Below are 18,651 nucleotides of genomic sequence, written 5' to 3'. Positions count from 1 at the left end.
TACAGGAGGGCAGGTTTTGCCAGAACATTAGGAGAAACTTCCTAGTGAGAAGAAGAGCCATTTGACAATGGAACTAATTACCAGGGGGCGGTGGAGGGGAATAGGTGGGCCTCACCCTCACTGGAAGTCTTCAAGCAGAACCTGGACAGGCATGTGCTGGGGAAGCTCTAGCTTTGGATTTTGTGCTCAGAGCAGGGATTTTGACCAGAGATTCTACGAGACTCCTCCAACAATTTGGGAAATGAGAGACTGCAGGAAAAATGTGCTCTTTTATGGCATGCTCACGGGGGGGGGGGGGGAATCAAGTTCTGGACTTTAGGGAAATATGTATTTTGAGGCGAATGCATCCAAAAGTCTTTAGAAGGACATGTTCAGGCATCACAGAGATAGTTTCAAATCTAGCCTGATCCTGTGGTGGTTTCTTCAGAAGTAAATTCCAAGGATTTCAGTGGGGCTTACTGGCAAGCAAACATGCCTCAGGTGCAAAAGGAAAGTGTAGTTATTTTCTTCTGTCAAATGTTGGAGATTGAACCATCCCACAACTCTTGGCTGAGCCTAGGGCTGAGTGTCGCTTGCCCTGTTTCTGTCGTCCTTCCCTTCTCATAGTGCTTGGAGCCCAACTGCCTGTTGTGAACTGCTCGACGTTGTTGAAGCCCATGATATTTTATTTATTAATTTATGTCACCCTGTCCTTGTTCACAACCTTTTCACAGCCCCTAGGAACCTTTACTTTGGAGAATATTACCGAGTCTCAGAGCTACCATATGTCCCCAAGTGTTTGTAGATGCGATTCTCCTTTTCACACCACATTTTGCTGCAAATGCAGGATACATTGTCAGAACAGAACTGTATTTAGTACATATTAGTTAATATAGGCGGAATAGGTGCCAATGCATACTCCCCTTTTCTCCTTTGATTTTTGTTTTAAAGCTAAGGAATGGGCCAACTGTGTATAATGATCCATATAAACATGTGACTTGTATTTCATATCTATCTATCTATCTATCTATCTATCTATCTATCTATCTATCTATCTATCTATAGAGAGGGAGCTGTTTCTTTTCCTGCTCTAGTATTTGGGAGGCTCAAAGAAAATTAACAATTGGATCCATTTTAGAGGGAGATCAGACAAGAAAAGATCAGAGAGAAATACCTTCTTATTATGTTATCATTTTAATTGTAAGTGCCTCAATTTTTCTGGGCACATATGCAAATAATACAAATATAATGCACTATTAATAATTACTTGATAATACAGCCAAACTTGTTTCTATAGCCCCACTGCCACCATTTGGTGTTTAGGTGCCTTACAGACAAATGCTACAATCAAATAAGGATACAGGAAACCAACAATAGATCTTTCTAAAAACAGAAGGAAAAACTACCACCCCCACCACGCCCTTATGTTTTGGCAGCAGTCCAATTCAGCAAGTTTGCATCCTCATAAGAGACCTGATGTCATCTCTGAGGTGACATGAATGGTCTGTCTTGAGGATGTCAATGCCAGGGACAGAAAAAGTCTCAACCTGGTTTAGCTGTGATGAAGTGTCAGGGTGAGTGTCCCGCCCATTTGCCACCTGTCTTTTGGATGAGAACAAAAAGGCAAATATTTCAGCTGTACTTGTGGAACCATCATTGCATTCGTACTGTGCTGGAATCCCCCTCAGAAACAGAAGGGGTTGTGACTGCGCCAAGAATTGAGAAATGTCCCATTCTTTTTGTTTTGTTCAAACCCTCCTTCCCCCTTTCCTTGCCAATGAGTTTCATTAGCTCCAGCCGCTTGGTCGTCTGTTAAGTGTCCTCTGCATCCATGAATATTCTGTTCCATTGAGTGACATTTGAGCAGTAATTGGAGCGATGGGGGTGGCCCTTTAGGTTTCTTCCCCCCCCCCTTCAGATTTTTGTGAAACTGACATGTCTGCAAAGTTATCCAGAATCTACCAGTACCTCCCTCTCACCCGCAGGTGCTCCAATTATGCATCCCTAAGGATTGTAACATTTCCAGCTCTTTGGGAAATAGATATAAAATAAGAAGGAATATATTATGGTATCTCAGTGATGATGTTCTTTGCTCTGTTCAGAATATTTCTTTGTAAGAATGCGATAGGCTGTAACCTGGGTCCCTTTCATCCAAATCGTGCAATTCAAAAGGAGATCATTTGAGAGATGATGGGTCTAACATTTATTTTATTTTAATCCATTTTTACCCCACCATTCAACAGCTCAAGATAGCTTGTAAAAGTGATGGGGAGCTAGTGCTGCTCTCTCATTTTTCCTCTGTCTCATCCCTACATATGTTACTTTAACCAGTTCTATTTTCGCTGCCAGTGGAACAGCAGGGAACTACTGGCAACATTCCAGACAAAAGGGGGAAATTACCCAGCCCAAGCACTGCTCAGAAGAACATGCCTCTCCAGGATGATGGGATTCAAGAGGACTCCGTTCCTATTACAAGGTAGCACCATTATGCAGTTCAGATCAACCCTGGATGTCACGCAGTTCAAGTATTCTATCAGCGGTTCTTATTTCAGATCCAGGGCTTTAAATAAAGTACTGATCTATACGTTCAAAATCTCCAAGTACTATACTGTTTCAGAAAGCAAGCGGGAAGACACATGCATGAATACTCTTAAACAACAAAAACGTCCAGCCTGTGAAAAGCTAGCCTGCCGGGGAGTAAGTGCAGCCTTCTCCCTGATATGCTAGTTGTTTATTTACAGTACAGAGAGGGTTGGGATATGTTTGTTTATTTCATTGAAACATTGCCCATCCCAGAAGGGCTCAGGGTGGATCACATCCAAAATTCCAACCAAAATTCAAACCATTCATTCATTCCATACCATTAAAATTAGTAAAATAAAAACAGTTGAAATAGTAACATGAATCTCATTTTTAAAACCAGTTAAATATTATTAAAAGCCAGGATGAAAAGATGGGTCTTTATGGTTCTCTTGAAAGCCCTTGAAGATGATAAGCCTGTTATATCCATGGGGTGTGCGTTCCACAAGCCAGGGGAGACAGCTGAAAAGGCCCAATCCCAGGTTGTCAGCAGATGAACTGGTGTCACCTGAAGGCAGACCAGTCCTGATGATCTTAATGAGCGGTAGGGAACTTGCTAGGAAAGGCGTTCTCTCGGGTAACCTGGGCCTAACCCACTCAGGGCTTTAAGGTGGGTGATAACCAGCGCTTATATTTCGCCTGGAAACATACCAGCAGCCAGTGTAGCTGCTTAAGAACAGGCATGATGTGGTCTCTCTGAGTTACCCCGGAATCCAATCTGGCTGCTACATTTTGGACTAACTGAAGTTTCCGAACTGCGTAAAAAGGTAGCCCTACATAGAGTGCATTGCAGTTAGGGGCTTGCATGGAACCATTCGAAGTGGTTTGGTTCGAATTTGAACCAAACCACCGATCCGCAAACTGGTTGGTTTGGTTCATGCCCTTGAACAGGTCCAACCCGGTTCAGCCAGTTTGGGATCCTTGTAAAGGGGAATCCACTAAGGATTCTTCTCCATTACAAGCAAAGGGGGATCCCTAGGAACTAAAAGGGGTCAAGAAGGGGGGGCAGATGGGTGGTCACCTTAGGCATGGCAACAGCTCCTCGGCAGTGGTGGTGGCAGCTCCTCTAAGCCCTGCCGGTGTTCCCCCTCCACTATCAGCGCAGGCCAGAGGGGGCCCAGTTCAGGCCTCCGTGCAGGCCTCTAGGCCTACACAGAGGCCCGAACTGGGTCCCCACTGGCTCGCACTGATGGGGGGAGTGCCAGCGGGGTCTAGAGGAGCTGCCACACCTAAGGTGACCTACCCGCCTCTCTGCCTGCCCTTCTCAACCCCTTTTAGTTCCTAGGGATCCACTTTTGCTTGTAAAGAGGAATCCTTACCAGATTTCCCTTTACAAGCATTCCAAACTGGTTTGATCCGAACCAGGCCTGGTTTGGCTAGAACTTGGACCTTTTTGAGGGGCTGGTCCAGTTTGACCTTGAACTGGTTGAAGTGGGCCAGTTCGAATTGAACCAGGTTAGATTTGAAGTGGTTCCACACACCATAATTCCAGTAGTCTAGCCTGGAGGTTACCAACTGATTCACCACTGTTTTGAAATCATTCTTTTCAACAAATGGGTGGAGCTATCACATTAATCAAAGCTGGTAAAAAGTGCTCCTGGCCATAGCCTTAATCTGAGACACCAAGGTCCAATGACCAGGATCCAAGACTGCAGTTAGTTTGCAGGGTGAGACTAACTAAGGCTTGCAGAGATACCAAGGTGAGATCAGGATCCCTTTTAACTGCAGGGAACTTATAATCATTCAATTCCCAGCTTGCATTTATGATATGATACAATCCTAGGATATCAGTACTATATAAATTCTTCTGAGAATGTTATCAGTATTATCTTTAATAGCTCTGTCCGATGATCTAAACAAAAATGGTGTGTTAGGATTAAACTGAAATCACTTACTTGAGTCAAAATATTTTTGGTGAGGTCAAAATACTGGCAAATTTTGGTACTTCTTGTGAAAATACTTGCTTTTGCTTAAATACCATCACTTGCCCTTGCTTTCAGTTATCTTCCATGATGTCATTAGGTAAATCTAATTCCTGATTTTATTTACTGATGTCTGGTGGCAATATCACATCAGATATATCATCGTGACATCACTCCATGATCCCTGATAGAGTGGGATCACCTATATGACTAATTTGGAGAGCGGAAGAAGTGGCAGCCTGTAAAAACAAAGGCACTGAACAGGAGCAACTAAAAACTGAATATTTACACAGTTGAACCTTGTGGTGGGAGAGAAACTTGAATTCCACCAAAATTAGCAATTTCTGTTCAAAAAGCTTGGCAAATATTTGGCACAACCATACAGTAATTAGGGATGTGCAAAACATTTCGACTCGAAACAGGCCATTTTGGGTGTTTTGAGCTCAAAACAAAATGCTTTTAAAATAAAGAATCTATTTCAAACTTGGAACAAAACAACCATGTTTTGATTCGAAATGCATTGATGTTTTGAGTACTTTTTTGGAGGCCTATTTTTCCCTTGCTGATTGGTTTTCTGGCACTTGCTTGTGTTCCTATGGGGGTTTGGGGGAAAGGTTAAAAATGTATTTTAAATCATCTGCTTGCCTTTTTCTTTTGCAGGTTAGGTGGTAGCTAGCAACCATCATGCCCTACCACCCAACCCTCTTTGGGGTTCCTTGGAGCTACGCATGGGGAATAATGGGGTGTTTAGAGTTTCACGATTGCTTCCTATGGCCGAAACACTCAAAACATTTCGAACTTTGTTCCGTTGAAACAGCCAGTTGAGTGCTATTTCAACAAAACGTTTCAGCCAACTTTGTTTTGTTTCAAGCTCAAAACAAAACACAAAATCCATTTTGTACACATCCCTACAGTGCATACATTTCTAGGAGAATCGGTTCTACTGAAGAAAGGTCAAGAATCAATGGTTCAGGTTGTAGCCGATAAGATTTAAGATGGATGTCAAGAAAACATTTCCTATGTGGAGAAATAATTCAATTATGAAGCTGATTACCCAATACAAAAAGATTTCCAATCCATAAGTAGATAGGGCTAGTGTGGTAAATCTTTTAAGGAGATATGATGTGCATCTTGGGTTCTCCTGGCTTCAATTTATTTATTTATTTATTTATTCATTCAATCAATTAATTCATTTTATTTAACATATTTTTATACCGCTCAAAACTCATGGCTCTGGGCAGTTTACAACAAGCAAACAAACAAAAAACATTAAAACATTAGTTAAAACAAATGACTACAGAAAACTTAAAACAAAAAACAAAATAAATGATATAGTAAAAGTTAAAACATTACAACAATTTAAATTTTAAAACATTTTAAAATGATGTTAGAACTGTTAAAACAATATTTAATTAAAAGCCTGGGTGAATAGATGCCTCTTTAAAGACTTTTTAAAAGTTGTCAGAGATTGATTAAGTGCCATCAAGTCGGTGTCAACTCTTAGCGACCACATAGCTAGATTGTCTCCAGGATTATCTGTCTTCAGCGTGGCCTTGAAGGTCTTTCAGTGGTGCATTCATTGCTGTCGTAATCGAGTCCATCCACCTTGCTGCTGGTCGTCCTTTTCTTCTCCTTCCTTCAACTTTCCCCACCATTATGGACTTTTCAAGGGAGCTGGGTTTTCGCATAACGTGTCTGAAGTATGATAGTTTGAGCCTGGTCATTTGTGCCTCGAGTGAAAAATCTAGATTGATTTGTACTATGATCCATTTGTTTGTTTTCCTGGCTGTCCATGGTATCCTCAAAAGTCTTCTCTGGCTCCAAAGTTCAAAAGCATCAATACTTTTTCTATCTTGCTTCTTCAAAGTCCAGTTTTCGCATCCACAGAGTGTCATGGGGAAAACCAATTATCTAGCTTCAATAGTAAGCAAAATAAACCATGTCATTGTGGTCTGCTTAGAGACTGATCATTATATTTCATAAATTCTGGGTGCATCATGACTGTACCTTTTGGTTTAATGCTCAAGGGCTCCCCAAGTCATGGATGGAACACAGAGGCTCAGGAGTGATGGAGCAGATATCATCTGGGATGTGCAGAGGCAAGTTTATGTTGAGACCACAGAGCGAACCGGTGTCTATAAAACGGTGGACAAGAGAGCAGCAAGTAAGCCACCCTATTACATATTCTTGCCTAAGATCAAGATGAAACATTTGCCAAAAATTCAAGATGGCTCCACATGTTGGATGGAGTTTTGTTTTCAGAACTTAACATTTGAACCATTATTAGTCCATGGTTCTTCCAACTCCACTTCCAGGGACTATTTACCTATAGAAGTCCATAGAGTGCAATCAGAAAAAGAAAAGTCTTAGAACAACTTTGGAATAAGAGAGTGACAAGTGCTCTCTTCTCCCAGGGTTTTGTCTGGATGCAACCATACATAAAGTCTTCTTTGGCCATGGTGAATATACTTTGGCCACACATGCCAAAGCTTAAACCCAAGTTTGGGCCATCCTGTTTACTCATGGGTGAGCCAGGAATTGATCTTGGGGCTTCCTGCAAAAAACCCATCACTATCGTTATTAAACTGCAATAGTTCTGACACTTGTAGGTACAAATGCTTCATGAAATAAACTGTGGGAAACTGTGGTCTTAAACTATGAGGTGGAACTCCTTAGGAGGGGGATGCAGAATTTATGGGAGAGCTATGATACTAAGGAAGGTGAAGTCTTTCTCCTTTCACCACCCAGGACTCAGATAGGTTGGATGCCCCCTAGCAGAGGCTCCGCATTTATCGATATCGGCTTTATGTAGGGAGCTGTTACCCCTCTACTTCCCCCGTCATTTCTTCCTGGTTTGGGAAGTGCAGTTTGCTGTTTTGTCCTCATGGTGTTACCCTATGTGTAGTTTTTGGAGGTGTGAGAAAGATGTCCTATTCCTCTTCAAATGCCAGCATTGGATTAGAAAACCAGCCCACAAATCCTTGCATGTAGCAGCAGGTTTTTAGCAACCATGGGTTGAGGGTCTCGGAAGTTAGAATAACTTTAGAAGCGGAGCCTGAGCTCCAAAGGTTTGAGGGACAGTAAAATCAAAATCCAGGGTCTGAAATGGGTAGTATTCCAACAGCTTTGGGGATACAACCAGAAAATTATCCAGAAGAGTCAAAAGAGGCAACCTAACTTCTCCCAACTTGGAAAATGCATTTTAGCACATACAAAGAGGGGGAGATCCAGGAATATTTTTTGTCTCATCTCACCCTCCATTTGTCATCTAGAGACACAAATGACCTGGAAAAATATTTTGTCTCACCAGGCCCACCATACATGCAGGTGACAATCGAGGATGTGCTGGTCCGATGTGGGGAGATGGCAAAGTTTCATGCTATTATTGAAGGAAATCCCCAGCCAACCATTGCATGGTTTAAGGTAGGCAGGAACCATTTTCTTAAAAGGGTGCAGATAAAGGAAGAGTAATCAAACGTACACAATGTTAATATAAACACTGGATATGAGGGTCCCTTAAGTGGTTTTGTATACCTGAATTTCAGTCTAATTTTATTTGTCTCTTTGTGGCATTAAAGTTCTAAGATATATACTCTCATCTTTCCAGGGTATTTTCTTGTTGACAGACAGTGAAAGGATCTATCAGTTCAATGAAGGCACAAGCTACTCTTTGGTTCTATACAACACAAAACCAGAAGATGGCGGTGTCTATACTTGCATTGCTAAAAATACAGAAGGGGAGGTCTTATGCAAAGCTGAACTAGTGGTGCAAGAAGGTGATTTAACTGCTTGCTTTAGATCTCTCTCTCTCTCTCCCCCTCCCCCCCCCCCACTTCTGTATGTCTTTCCAATTTTTTCATTCTTATTTATTTGTAGGCGACTTTGTCTCCAGGGCTCTCAGCAAGAGCTTAATACAGTCTAGTGGCTCAAAGAATGGGCTGTGAGCCAGATAGGCCCTGATTCAAATGCCACCTTTGCAGTTAACTCATTAGGCTGAGTTAGCCCCCTAACAGCCCCTTCTTGTAAGGTACAAGGGTAAGCAAGGGTATCTCTCTCCGCTCTCCACTGCTGCCACTTCTCCAAATTTTATTTGTAAGTGGCTGCTGGAAGTTTATTGTACATATCAGTATGTAGTTTGGGTTGGAGCCATAGCTCAGTGGCAGAGCTATGCCCCAAGTTCACTCCCTGGCATCTCCAGATCAGGCTGGTAGAAACGGAAACCTTGGAGATCTGCTGGCAGTCACTATACACAATACTATGCAAGGTGATCCAATCACCCACCATGGCATATCCCATCTTGGTATTAAGCAGCTTCCTATGACATTTAGCTCTGCCTTTAAAAACAAAGCTTTGAATTCATGGGCAGTACAGTGTCATCTCTACAAAAGTGCTATTTCCATGGAAGATCAAAATAGCTTTGAACAAGGGGAGGAATATGTACAACAGAGGGGATACCTATACCCATTTATGGTGCAAGAACATGATCATGCAGAAAGCCCTGGAATCTTACTTCTTGTTATTTGAATTCTTATAGACAAGAAAAGCCAGGAGGCAAAGAAACAGAGCACAAGAAGAAAGCTCCATGCTTTCTATGAAGTTAAGCAGGAAATAGGAAGGTAAAAGCAGTTTTTTTTCATGTGATATGCCATCAGTTATCACTTTGGTTTGTGTGTGGATTTGAAGTCTGGGAAATAACTGGGCAGGGAAGTTGCTTTTTGCCACGTCCTGAAAATTGGAATCAGTCCCTCCCTAATCCTGTTGGTTTGTGCATTCTTCACAGGGGCTCCTTTGGTTTTGTCAAGAAGGTTGTCCACAAAGACAACCGAGTGTCCTGCGCAGCCAAATTTATCCCCCTGCGAAGCAAAACAAGGGATCAGACCTATCAGGAGAGGGATGTTCTAGCTACCCTCTCCCACGACAGGATCACCCAGCTGCTGGATCAGTTTGAAACGCGAAAAACGTTAATCCTTGTTTTGGAGCTGTATCCTTTTTCTAAAACCCTGCTGTGGAGGAATGTATGTTAGCCAGCTTGCAGGGGAGTGCTTGGGTGGCAGGTATGGGGAGCTCCATATTGAAAGTAGTGATGCATGAGGACCAAGCGGTGAGTTTAAGAATCCAAGGGCCAAATCTGGAAAAGAAAAGAGACAAAAAGGAGCTTTCACAACATAGTTTCGGTCATTGTCAATCTAGGGGCCATAAATGATTTAGCTCCCCTACTCTCTATTTATTTTGTGTACATTTGCAGGGTGTGTTTGAAAAAGGCCAGCAGTATGCTCAGTTAGAGGTCCAAGCCACGCACAGCATACACATGCTGCTATACCACAAATGGATCAAGTACCACTGTGGAAGCTGCCCAGCTGTAAGCAAGGGGAGGGATCTGTGCTTTTGAGAGGACTTTTCTGGTTTAGTTATAAAACTATGAGAAGATCCCCTATGGATATCCTTTGGCAGTTTATTGGCAAAAGACAGCTAAGGATGTTGGACATATCTGATCCAGAGCACTGGAATGGAACCAGCAAGACCAGGTTTCTAACTGGTATCTCTGCACCAAACTCTCTGATGATGGTCTTGGGCAAGACACAGCCTTTCCGACCGAGCAAAGCAGCCTTCAGAAGCCTACCCAGCAGTCACTTGGGCAGCACTTGCCCCTCCGTAGGGTGTAGCTGAGGGAAGCAGGCGCAATCCATGTTCCAAGTACTGCTGCCCAGGATGGTGAGGTGCACTCAGTAGGGCACCTGAAACTGGAAATGCTGCATCCCGGAACAGCATCCTGTCCTCCTTTGCATCTTTTCAAATCACATGTTGCTGCCACATGAAGTGCCAACGTAACTTGGGCCAGCCCTGCTCTATGCCGTGGTTTCCTTAAGTGAAGTGAGAATACAGTATGGATGGCTTGGCTCATATGATTCTTCTGAGGTTGGATAATCAAAGGATTTCTGTGTGTTGCTTTTCAACCCAAGAGCCTCTGTATTCCTTAATGTATTAGATGCTCTAACGAAGAGCTCTTGGACCGGTTGTTCAGGAAGAATGTGGTGACAGAAACAGAGGTGATGTTGTGTCCTCATGTTTCTTTTGGGGAGGTCATGGGATTTTAAGTGGAGGGAGCTACATTCCATAATGCCTCTCAAATCAGAAATACTGTATACTTCTCAATATGGCACCTAAACAAATCCATTGAGAACATTTTGCATGGTTTTTTCCCCCCCACTTACAGGTCAAGCAATATATTAAACAACTTTTAGAAGGTATTGGATATCTCCATCACAACCAAGTACTTCATTTGGACATTAAGGTAAGGTTTAAAGAGAGTTGCCATGTTCAGTTTTCTTCTAGAAAACATGAGAATTATTTCAGGCTGTGCTATTTCTTCATCACCTTTGTTAAGCCTTCACGGCCTTGAGTGGAGTCCTACTGTAAGGCATCTGAACATTTTTGTAAAGTTGTGGGCTGAGGTCTACACTCCAGGAGAGGCAAAACTGCAGAAGCAAGATGAAGCCCCTGGATTTGGCCCCGTACCTAGAAAGTAGCAGGGAGAGAGAGAAAGGAAATAAGGTGTGTGTGTGTGTGTGTGTGTGTGTGTGTGTGTGTGTGTGTGTGTGTGTGTGTCTCAAACTTGGGTCCCCAAAGGTCGTTGGACCAGAGCTCCTAAAGGCTGTTATGGCTGGGGATGATACAGGTTGTTTGTAGCAGTACAACATCTGGGGCCTCCCGTTTGAGAACACCTGGAGTGATGGACTTCAGTGGGAAGTACTGGTTTCCACACCCTCCTTCCTCATGAGGAAGTAACCTGAGAATAGACCCATCTCCTATTCCTACTTCTGGTCCCCCTGCATGGGTTGCTACTGCTTGGATGGGTGATGTTGCTCACTTAAGGGGCGGTGTGTTCCAGATACCTCCATATATGTTGTCTTTACTTTTTCTACTTTGACAGCCCCCAAACATCTTGATGGTTTATGATGACAGAGACGATATTAAGATCTGTGATTTTGGCTTTGCTCAAAAGATAAATCCGGCTGAGCCTCAGTACAGTAAATATGGGTCTCCTGAATTTGTCTCACCAGAAATCCTTTCTCAGTCACCAGTATCAATGGCATCTGATATCTGGTAAAATATCCTGTTTTCTCTCTTTGTATTTCATACTGAAGAATACATCTAGGGCTTCAAGTTAGCTGGAGTTAGATGTAACAGAAGCAGCTGGATTTGTTCCCCCCATGCTTACCATATTTGCACCTAAAGCAGAGTGGGTGGGGTTCCAATACTTTTCCTCCTGTGTCGCCAAGCTGGGTAGGCCAGCAAGAATGGCCTGCCCTTAGGATCTTATGGATCTGATTGGCTGATGAATGCAGAAACCGTGATGGGTGCTGTGTCAATGACTTAACTCGGGTTCTCCAGCTTGGGTCCCCAGAAGTTGCTGGAATACAACTCTCATCCATCCCCATCCACAATGGGCTTTGGCCATGATAGGTTTGTAGTACAACAACATTTGGGGATCCAAGTTAAAGAACCCTGGCTTAACTGGATCCAAGAAACACAGCTTGGCCTTAAACCACTAAGAAGGTTTAGCAAGAGGGTTCTGACACTTAAGGATTGACTTGGTGGTTCTTATTAAGAATTCATTGATTTGCAAAGAATTCATCTGCATTGTTTTGATTTATGTAGAATTGTTGGTGCTTGGTTACAATAACCTTTAAATTCACTGAGTCAGCTCCGTGGTAACCATTGAAGGCTGTTCATTTGGTGGGATGGTTCCGCATCTATCTGTTTATAGGCAGTAGTTTAGACAAAACATAGGCGTTGTGGTTGCATCCTCAAACAGTCCAGTAAGAAGGGTCCCACCAATAAAGGTTCCATCCAATCAAAGTGGAATAAGATCTGCAGGTGAGGACTTCAGTTGATCAAATTAAAAGCCCCTGGTGGCGCAGTGGTAAAACTGCCGCCCTGTAACCAGAAGGTTACAAGTTCGATCCTGACCAGGGGCTCAAGGTTGACTCAGCCTTCCATCCTTCCGAGGTCAGTAAAATGAGTTCCCAGAATGTTGGGGGCAATATGCTAAAATCATTGTAAACCGCTTAGAGAGCTCCGGCTATAGAGCGGTATATAAATGTAAGTGCTATTGCTATTGCTATTGCTAAAAGGTGACAGCTGGGTTAGGATTGGTCAGGCCCAGTGGTGTACCTAGGTAATTTTGGAGCTCGGATCTGAAGGGCTTCCGAGGGCCCCCACTGGCTTGAGGGGGGTTGGGGGGCAAGTTAAATCTTTTTTAAAAACATTTTTCTACCGCCGCTGTGCAGTGAGGATGGTAGCAGAAGCAGGGTGTAGCCAGCGGGTGCAGACTGAGGTGGGGGAGGGGAGGCAGCAGCGGCGGAAAGAGCTCCTTCCCAGAGCCCATCTGCTGCCCAAATGACAGTTGGGCCGTTTTTGGCCCATTCATGGGCTCTCTGCACATGCTGCTAGTCGCCCCCTGTCTTCACTACCATCCCCACCGCACAGCGGCGGTTGAAAAAAGTTTTTTTAAAAAAGATTTTACTTGCTGCTGACCCCGCTCCTGTGGGCAGTGGCAGGGCTCTGAGGAGGACCCCCAGAGACCACGGACTAGATCCCCAAGGTCCGTGGCAAAATGTGCTCTGGCCAGGCCTGCCTGAACATTCCAGGGACTGGAATATAAACCGTGGTTCTGAGTGTGACTCATGGGGAGAGCTCTGGGAGAAAGAGAGTTGAAGGAAGAAGGCAGCCCAGGGGGGGAACTGGTCACCAGGAAGATTGATGCGGGGCTGGAAGATTGCCTCGGCCCAAAATACCTTCAAAAGAGCTCAGTGTCAGGTCAGAGCATCTTGTCTCAGGAGCTTCACCCCTGCACCTTCCAGAAGGCTAGAAGCTGAGGGGAGAGCTGACTAGCCAAGATGCCTCATCTTCAGGGAGCCTGTAGTTACCTAAGGCAGCAGATAAGGACAGCAGCTGGGCCCCAACACTCCACAGCTACCTGCCTCAACAGCTGTCAGAGCCCAGGGAAAGGAAAGGGAAAAGGTCCCTTTTATTTTGAGGCTTGTGCCACCAAAGTGCCTGAGTGAGATTCGGGGTGGGAAAGGGAATGTGGAGGACCAGAATCTGGAGGGGCTGATCCTTGTTGTGATCCTTGTTGCATCCACACTAATGAGTATTGCACCTGAGCGTTGAAATCTCCGGAAGATTCTGTGCCTGCCAGCACTCGTACAGAACTGAGGGGAATGATGCTCCAACTGCCCTTTACCAAAGGGTGGGGCGGGCAGAATTGGAGCATCACGAGGAGCTTGGAATCTTCTGGAGTATTCACTGTGCAGGTGCAATATCCATTAGTGTGGATACACGAGGATCAATCCAGGATCAGGAGTTACAGGTAAGCAACCTGTTTATCCCAACCTAATTAGACAAAAGCTTTACATCTGTTTGTGCCACACATGGGATTAGCCATGGGTACGTCTTAGAGAATTATATAGACAGATAGATAGATACTCTTGAATCAATCTGCTTAATTACCTATTTAATTATTCAGTTAATAAACAATAATTTACTGTTACATTGCCAGTAGCAAGTCACTCTGTGCGCGGTATCGTGCCTGTGCCAAAACACCACCTATTGCAGGGGAGGAAATGAATCCAGGTGATTAGGCATCTGAGGGGAACTGAGGTGGGTGGCAGCAGGAAGGTTATCAAGGGTCCCACGGGCTACTGGTGGGGTCAGCCTTCACAGTCTCACTTAAGGATCCTCTTGATTTTTACAGTTGTTGCCAGGCAGGCTCAACCTTGTGGTTTATTTTATATGATTACCACAGAAATTTGGCTAGATTATCACACAGTGGTCATGGGGACTAAAATGTGCTTTCCCCCTTTTTCTGCAGGCCTGTTGGAGTCATTAGCTATTTAAGGTGAGCAGATTGACAATGAGGACCCTTCCTCCTTATAACCTTCTCAGAGCAGTTCTGAATAATGTCTATATAATTGTTGCTATATGTGATGGCTGTGAAGATTTAGAATGTTTGTGGTCACCTTTGGCATGATAGAGGGACCAGGAGTTTCAATGCTGGGAGGTATGTTTTCACAAAACACCGTCTCCCCTAGGTAGCAAAATTATCTCTCCCATCTGTCTGCCTAGTCCCTTTCTCTTAATGGAGAGAATAATGACCTTGCCTTTAACTGGCCTGTGAATATAAATGAAATCCAAAAGTCAACGATAGTTCCAAATGGTTTCTGGCACCACATGGCTAAACTGTACATGATTTATTCAAGCTGTGTGTAAACCCAGATCTGCTCCAGTCATATAGAAAGGGGGTTGTCTGATTTTAGCAGCAAGTATCTGAGCTTGCCTGAGAAGAAAAGTGCTCAGTCGAGGGTGCAGGTGGCAGGGGGATACGCTACAGGCGAGGGAGGGAGAGCCCCCAGCCAGCCCCTCTTTCTGTGTGGTTGGGGATGGGGTAGATCTCAACTAAACAGGCAGGAGTGCCATTGCCAGTGTGGTGTAGTGGTTAGATTGTTGGACTAGGACTGGGGAGACCTGAGTTCAAATCCCTGTTAAGCCATGATACCCACGGGGTGATTCTGGGCCTGTCACATATCTCTCAGCCTAACCTACCTCACAGGGTTGTTGTGAGGAGAAACATGACCACGTACACCACTCTGGGCTCCCTGGAGGAAGTGGGGGATCTAATTGTAAAAAAATAAAATAACTTTGGCAGCAGAAGGGTATTCAAAGGAATGATGTGACTGGGCCCATGTCCAGGTACCATTGCCTTTTCTGACCTAACAGGTCCATTTCACTGCTTTCACCAAGGACGGCCACCTTTCACCTATTCTTCTTAAAAATTTCTTCTAACCCCGTCCTGCAAAGTTCACCATTCATTTTAGCCCCAGTGCTTTTTGTTTTTGTGAGACACCAATTTTTTAAATGTATCTGAGAGAAGGAAGTGCAGTCTTTTCAGAGAAGTTGCATTTTAGCATGGTCAGTAGCTTAGCAGAAGAGTGATCCACAGGTAGAAACAGATTTCTGTATCTTTTAGGTTGTGATCTACATATGCAGAGACTTCCTGTATGAGGTTGAAAATACTAAAGTCAAATATGCACTGATTCTTGCGAGACTGGATCATCACAGTCTCTCCTTTTGGTGATTTGTTTAGTTAATTTTCTTTGGATAGGGCACTAGAATCGAGAAAACCTGGACCCTGTTGTCCCTTCTAAAGAAAGCTGACTATTCCACCAAGGATGGTCTTCTCCTCCTTGCACCAACAAATGATCAGCACAAGCCATCTGTTTGTGAGATCACACAATTGTATACACAGATTTGCAGATCAAGGCCATGATGTTCCCTTCCCATTTATAGCAGTTACAAAGGACTAAATGGTAAATGCTTAATTTTTTTTATCCCTTTAAAACAATTAGTTTGACGTGCAAGTCTCCATTTGCTGGGGAAAATGACAGAACAACTCTGCTAAATATCCAGAAAGGGACAATTTCATGGGATATTCCTGATTTTGTTCATTTGAGTGAAGAAGCAAAGGATTTTATCCAAAAGATACTACAGAAATCTCCAGGGTAAGTATGGTTTTTGACGTTTCCCAGTGATTCTCTACGTGTGTGTCTGTGTGTGTGCACGTGAAAGAGAAGGCGGAGGGTCCTGTTACTTCTCCAGCTCTTAGAATTACAGCTACTTGGGCCCAGCTCAAAGTATCTGCAGTACAGCAGCTGCTGTCAAATAGCACTTCAGTTCAGCTTAATGGGGGATCTCTGCCAGGGCTGGGCATTGAATTGATTTCAAGCTCACTCCAGCCCATCACAGGAAACATTCCTATGCCAGCACTGGCAGCACTCACAGCCGTGCAAAACTCCTGTGGTGGCTTCTGAAGTTTGTTGGGCAGTAGAGTCAGAGATTGGGGAAGGCTGGGTCAAATGGAGGTGGGTGAGGGGAAAGGTATTCATGCAGATATTCGGGAGCGAAAAATAGGACTGATAGACACAGCCATCATGCTGTTTTTATCAGCTGCCACACCAATCTGCACAAGTGAGGACTGTTCCCAGGCTATTCAGAATAGTGCAAAATGATGGCAGACTATAGCATTCTATTGTGACTTAGAAACTGAAGCATGTTTTACTCTGATTCCAGGGCAAGGCCTAGTGCAACGGAGTGTCTCTCCCACAGATGGCTTGTGGTGAGTTTTGATACCTTCTAGGGGACAGAAAACAACCAGGTCTTTTATTCCTCTTGTATCCAGATACTTTGCATGTGCAGATGAAGGTGCTGATTTTCACCCAAATTTTCAAATCTGCAAAAACTTATAATACTTGAAACACAGCTAAATTAGGGAAGCCAGAATATTGATGGGATATTTTGAATAAGGAGCTTTTCCTAGAGAATTGCTGTTTCCTGAGCACAAACTACACACAGACATAGCTCTGACCTTTACCACTTTTCATTACTGACCTCCTAAAATGAGCAGCTCCAAGTGGTGAAAATGAAAGAACAAGAAAGCCCTCTTGGGAAGGACTATGTGGAAAGCAGAACTGGAACTCGTTGAACTGTGTTAAATAAACAAACTTTGAAAATAAGCTCTTGAAATAAATAAACCCTTTGAAAATGTGATAAATAAAACAATAAAAAAGAAACTGAATGGGAGGCTGCTGCTGTGTGGTTTGCCTACAGGAAAATTTGGTTGGTTAAAAAAAAGGTTATTCACATAAAGGTTGCATATTCCTATTATAGTTTGCAGCAGATCAAAAACATTTGCATGAGTTTTGCTTCTTGCCATCAGTTTTGCCAACACTGCATCATCCTGCAGCTTTATTTCCCAATCATCTGTCCTCCAGTATGTTGCAAATAACATTCTTGCCAGGCAAATCATATAAAAGACCATTTTTCATACCATTTCTTTTTTTATACAATATTCTTTGTAATGCTTAATAGAAAGATTTCTGGATCTATTATCACGTAAGAACCTGTAATTTTATAAACTGCATTTCTAATTTCTATCCAATCTGAGCATGTCCACCACAGGTGATGATGATGCTCCTATCATTTTATATTTCTATATAGCATTTCCAGCATAAAGACTAGTAAGTTGTTGGGCCAGTTCACATGATACAAGAACTTGCGCAATCTGTGCTCTCCAATTACTCCATACGAATGTCTGAAATATGTTGTATTCTATTCAGTAATCTTTTGCCATTTTTTTGTTTGGACATTTGTCCTGGGGGGATCCTGAGGAGGAGAGCTGGCCTTGTGGTAGCAAGCATGACTTGTCCCCATAGCTAAGCAGGGTCTGCCCTGGTTGCATATGAATGGGAGACTAGAAGTGTGAGCACTGCAAGAGATTCCCCTCAGGGGATGGTGCCGCTCTGGGAAGAGCATCTAGGTTCCAAGTTCCCTCCCTGGCAGCAACTCCAAGATAGGGCTGAGAGAGATTCCTGCCTGCAAGCTTGGAGAAGCCGCTGTCAGTCTGTGAAGACAATACTGAGCTAGACCAATGGTCTGACTCAGTATATGGCAGTTTCCTATGTTCCTGAAGGGATTGTGGGGGGAGGAGTCAAGAAGAAAAGGGATGGGAAGGAGAAAATGGAGTTGTTGCTGAATAGTTAAATCTACTTAAGATTTCTTTGTGTATATGAGGGAAGCAGCTATAAAACAAAATCTAATGGGATGTTATCTCTGGGTTTTTTGATGAAACTTCGGTTGCTATCTTTTGGCTTGGCTCAGGAGAATCAATTAGATGCTTTAACCAGAGGTGTAGCTATAACTGATTGGATGGGTTCAAAGAACCGAGGCCCCCCAGCTAAACCCCTCCCTATTTTCTTCATTATCTCCCTCACTCTGAGGGGCCGCCGGAGAGAGGGGTGAACACGGGCCCCCTCTCCCTTAGCTGTGCCCCTGCTCCTCACTGAAATCTATGTTACTCATTGAATAAAAATGGTTTTGGGAACTGGCATCCTGGGGATTGTATTGAAAGGAAATTGTGAAATGAACTTATCGGACAGGCAAAGGCTGTTTCCAGATAGCTCTTTTCCACGGCCACTGAAGAATTTCTGCAAATGACAGGCAGGCTGAACCGGCACACCCAGACCCCATAAACGGATGAGGAATGTGGCCATGCCCCTCTTTATTACTCCTAATCCCAGTTGGATCAGCAGGATCAGCATGAGCCTCCCAGCAA

At 43.7% G+C, this 18,651-nt stretch overlaps 1 protein-coding gene across 20 annotated transcripts in view; it reads left to right on the top strand.

The window, feature by feature from the left end:
• Positions 1-18,651, top strand: part of OBSCN (obscurin, cytoskeletal calmodulin and titin-interacting RhoGEF) — a 287,341-nt gene that overhangs the window by 228,154 nt on the left and 40,536 nt on the right. For 19 of the 20 annotated variants that reach the window (XM_053262303.1, XM_053262302.1, XM_053262301.1 and 16 more), the window contains 12 exons: positions 2,329-2,455; positions 6,509-6,645; positions 7,792-7,904; positions 8,089-8,257; positions 9,016-9,097; positions 9,262-9,462; positions 10,468-10,528; positions 10,696-10,773; positions 11,413-11,585; positions 14,356-14,382; positions 15,890-16,042; positions 16,611-16,656. In XM_053262303.1, coding sequence (XP_053118278.1) covers positions 2,329-2,455; positions 6,509-6,645; positions 7,792-7,904; positions 8,089-8,257; positions 9,016-9,097; positions 9,262-9,462; positions 10,468-10,528; positions 10,696-10,773; positions 11,413-11,585; positions 14,356-14,382; positions 15,890-16,042; positions 16,611-16,656 — 1,367 coding nt within the window. Of the gene's footprint in view, positions 1-2,328; positions 2,456-6,508; positions 6,646-7,791; positions 7,905-8,088; positions 8,258-9,015; positions 9,098-9,261; positions 9,463-10,467; positions 10,529-10,695; positions 10,774-11,412; positions 11,586-14,355; positions 14,383-15,889; positions 16,043-16,610; positions 16,657-18,651 lie in introns of those variants that run through there. The other variant, XM_053262321.1, reaches the window with a different exon arrangement.

This window comes from Hemicordylus capensis, chromosome 6 (assembly GCF_027244095.1).
Source record: "Hemicordylus capensis ecotype Gifberg chromosome 6, rHemCap1.1.pri, whole genome shotgun sequence".
NCBI classification, from domain to species: domain Eukaryota; kingdom Metazoa; phylum Chordata; class Lepidosauria; order Squamata; family Cordylidae; genus Hemicordylus; species Hemicordylus capensis.
This window is presented reverse-complemented; position numbering and strand designations above follow the sequence as displayed.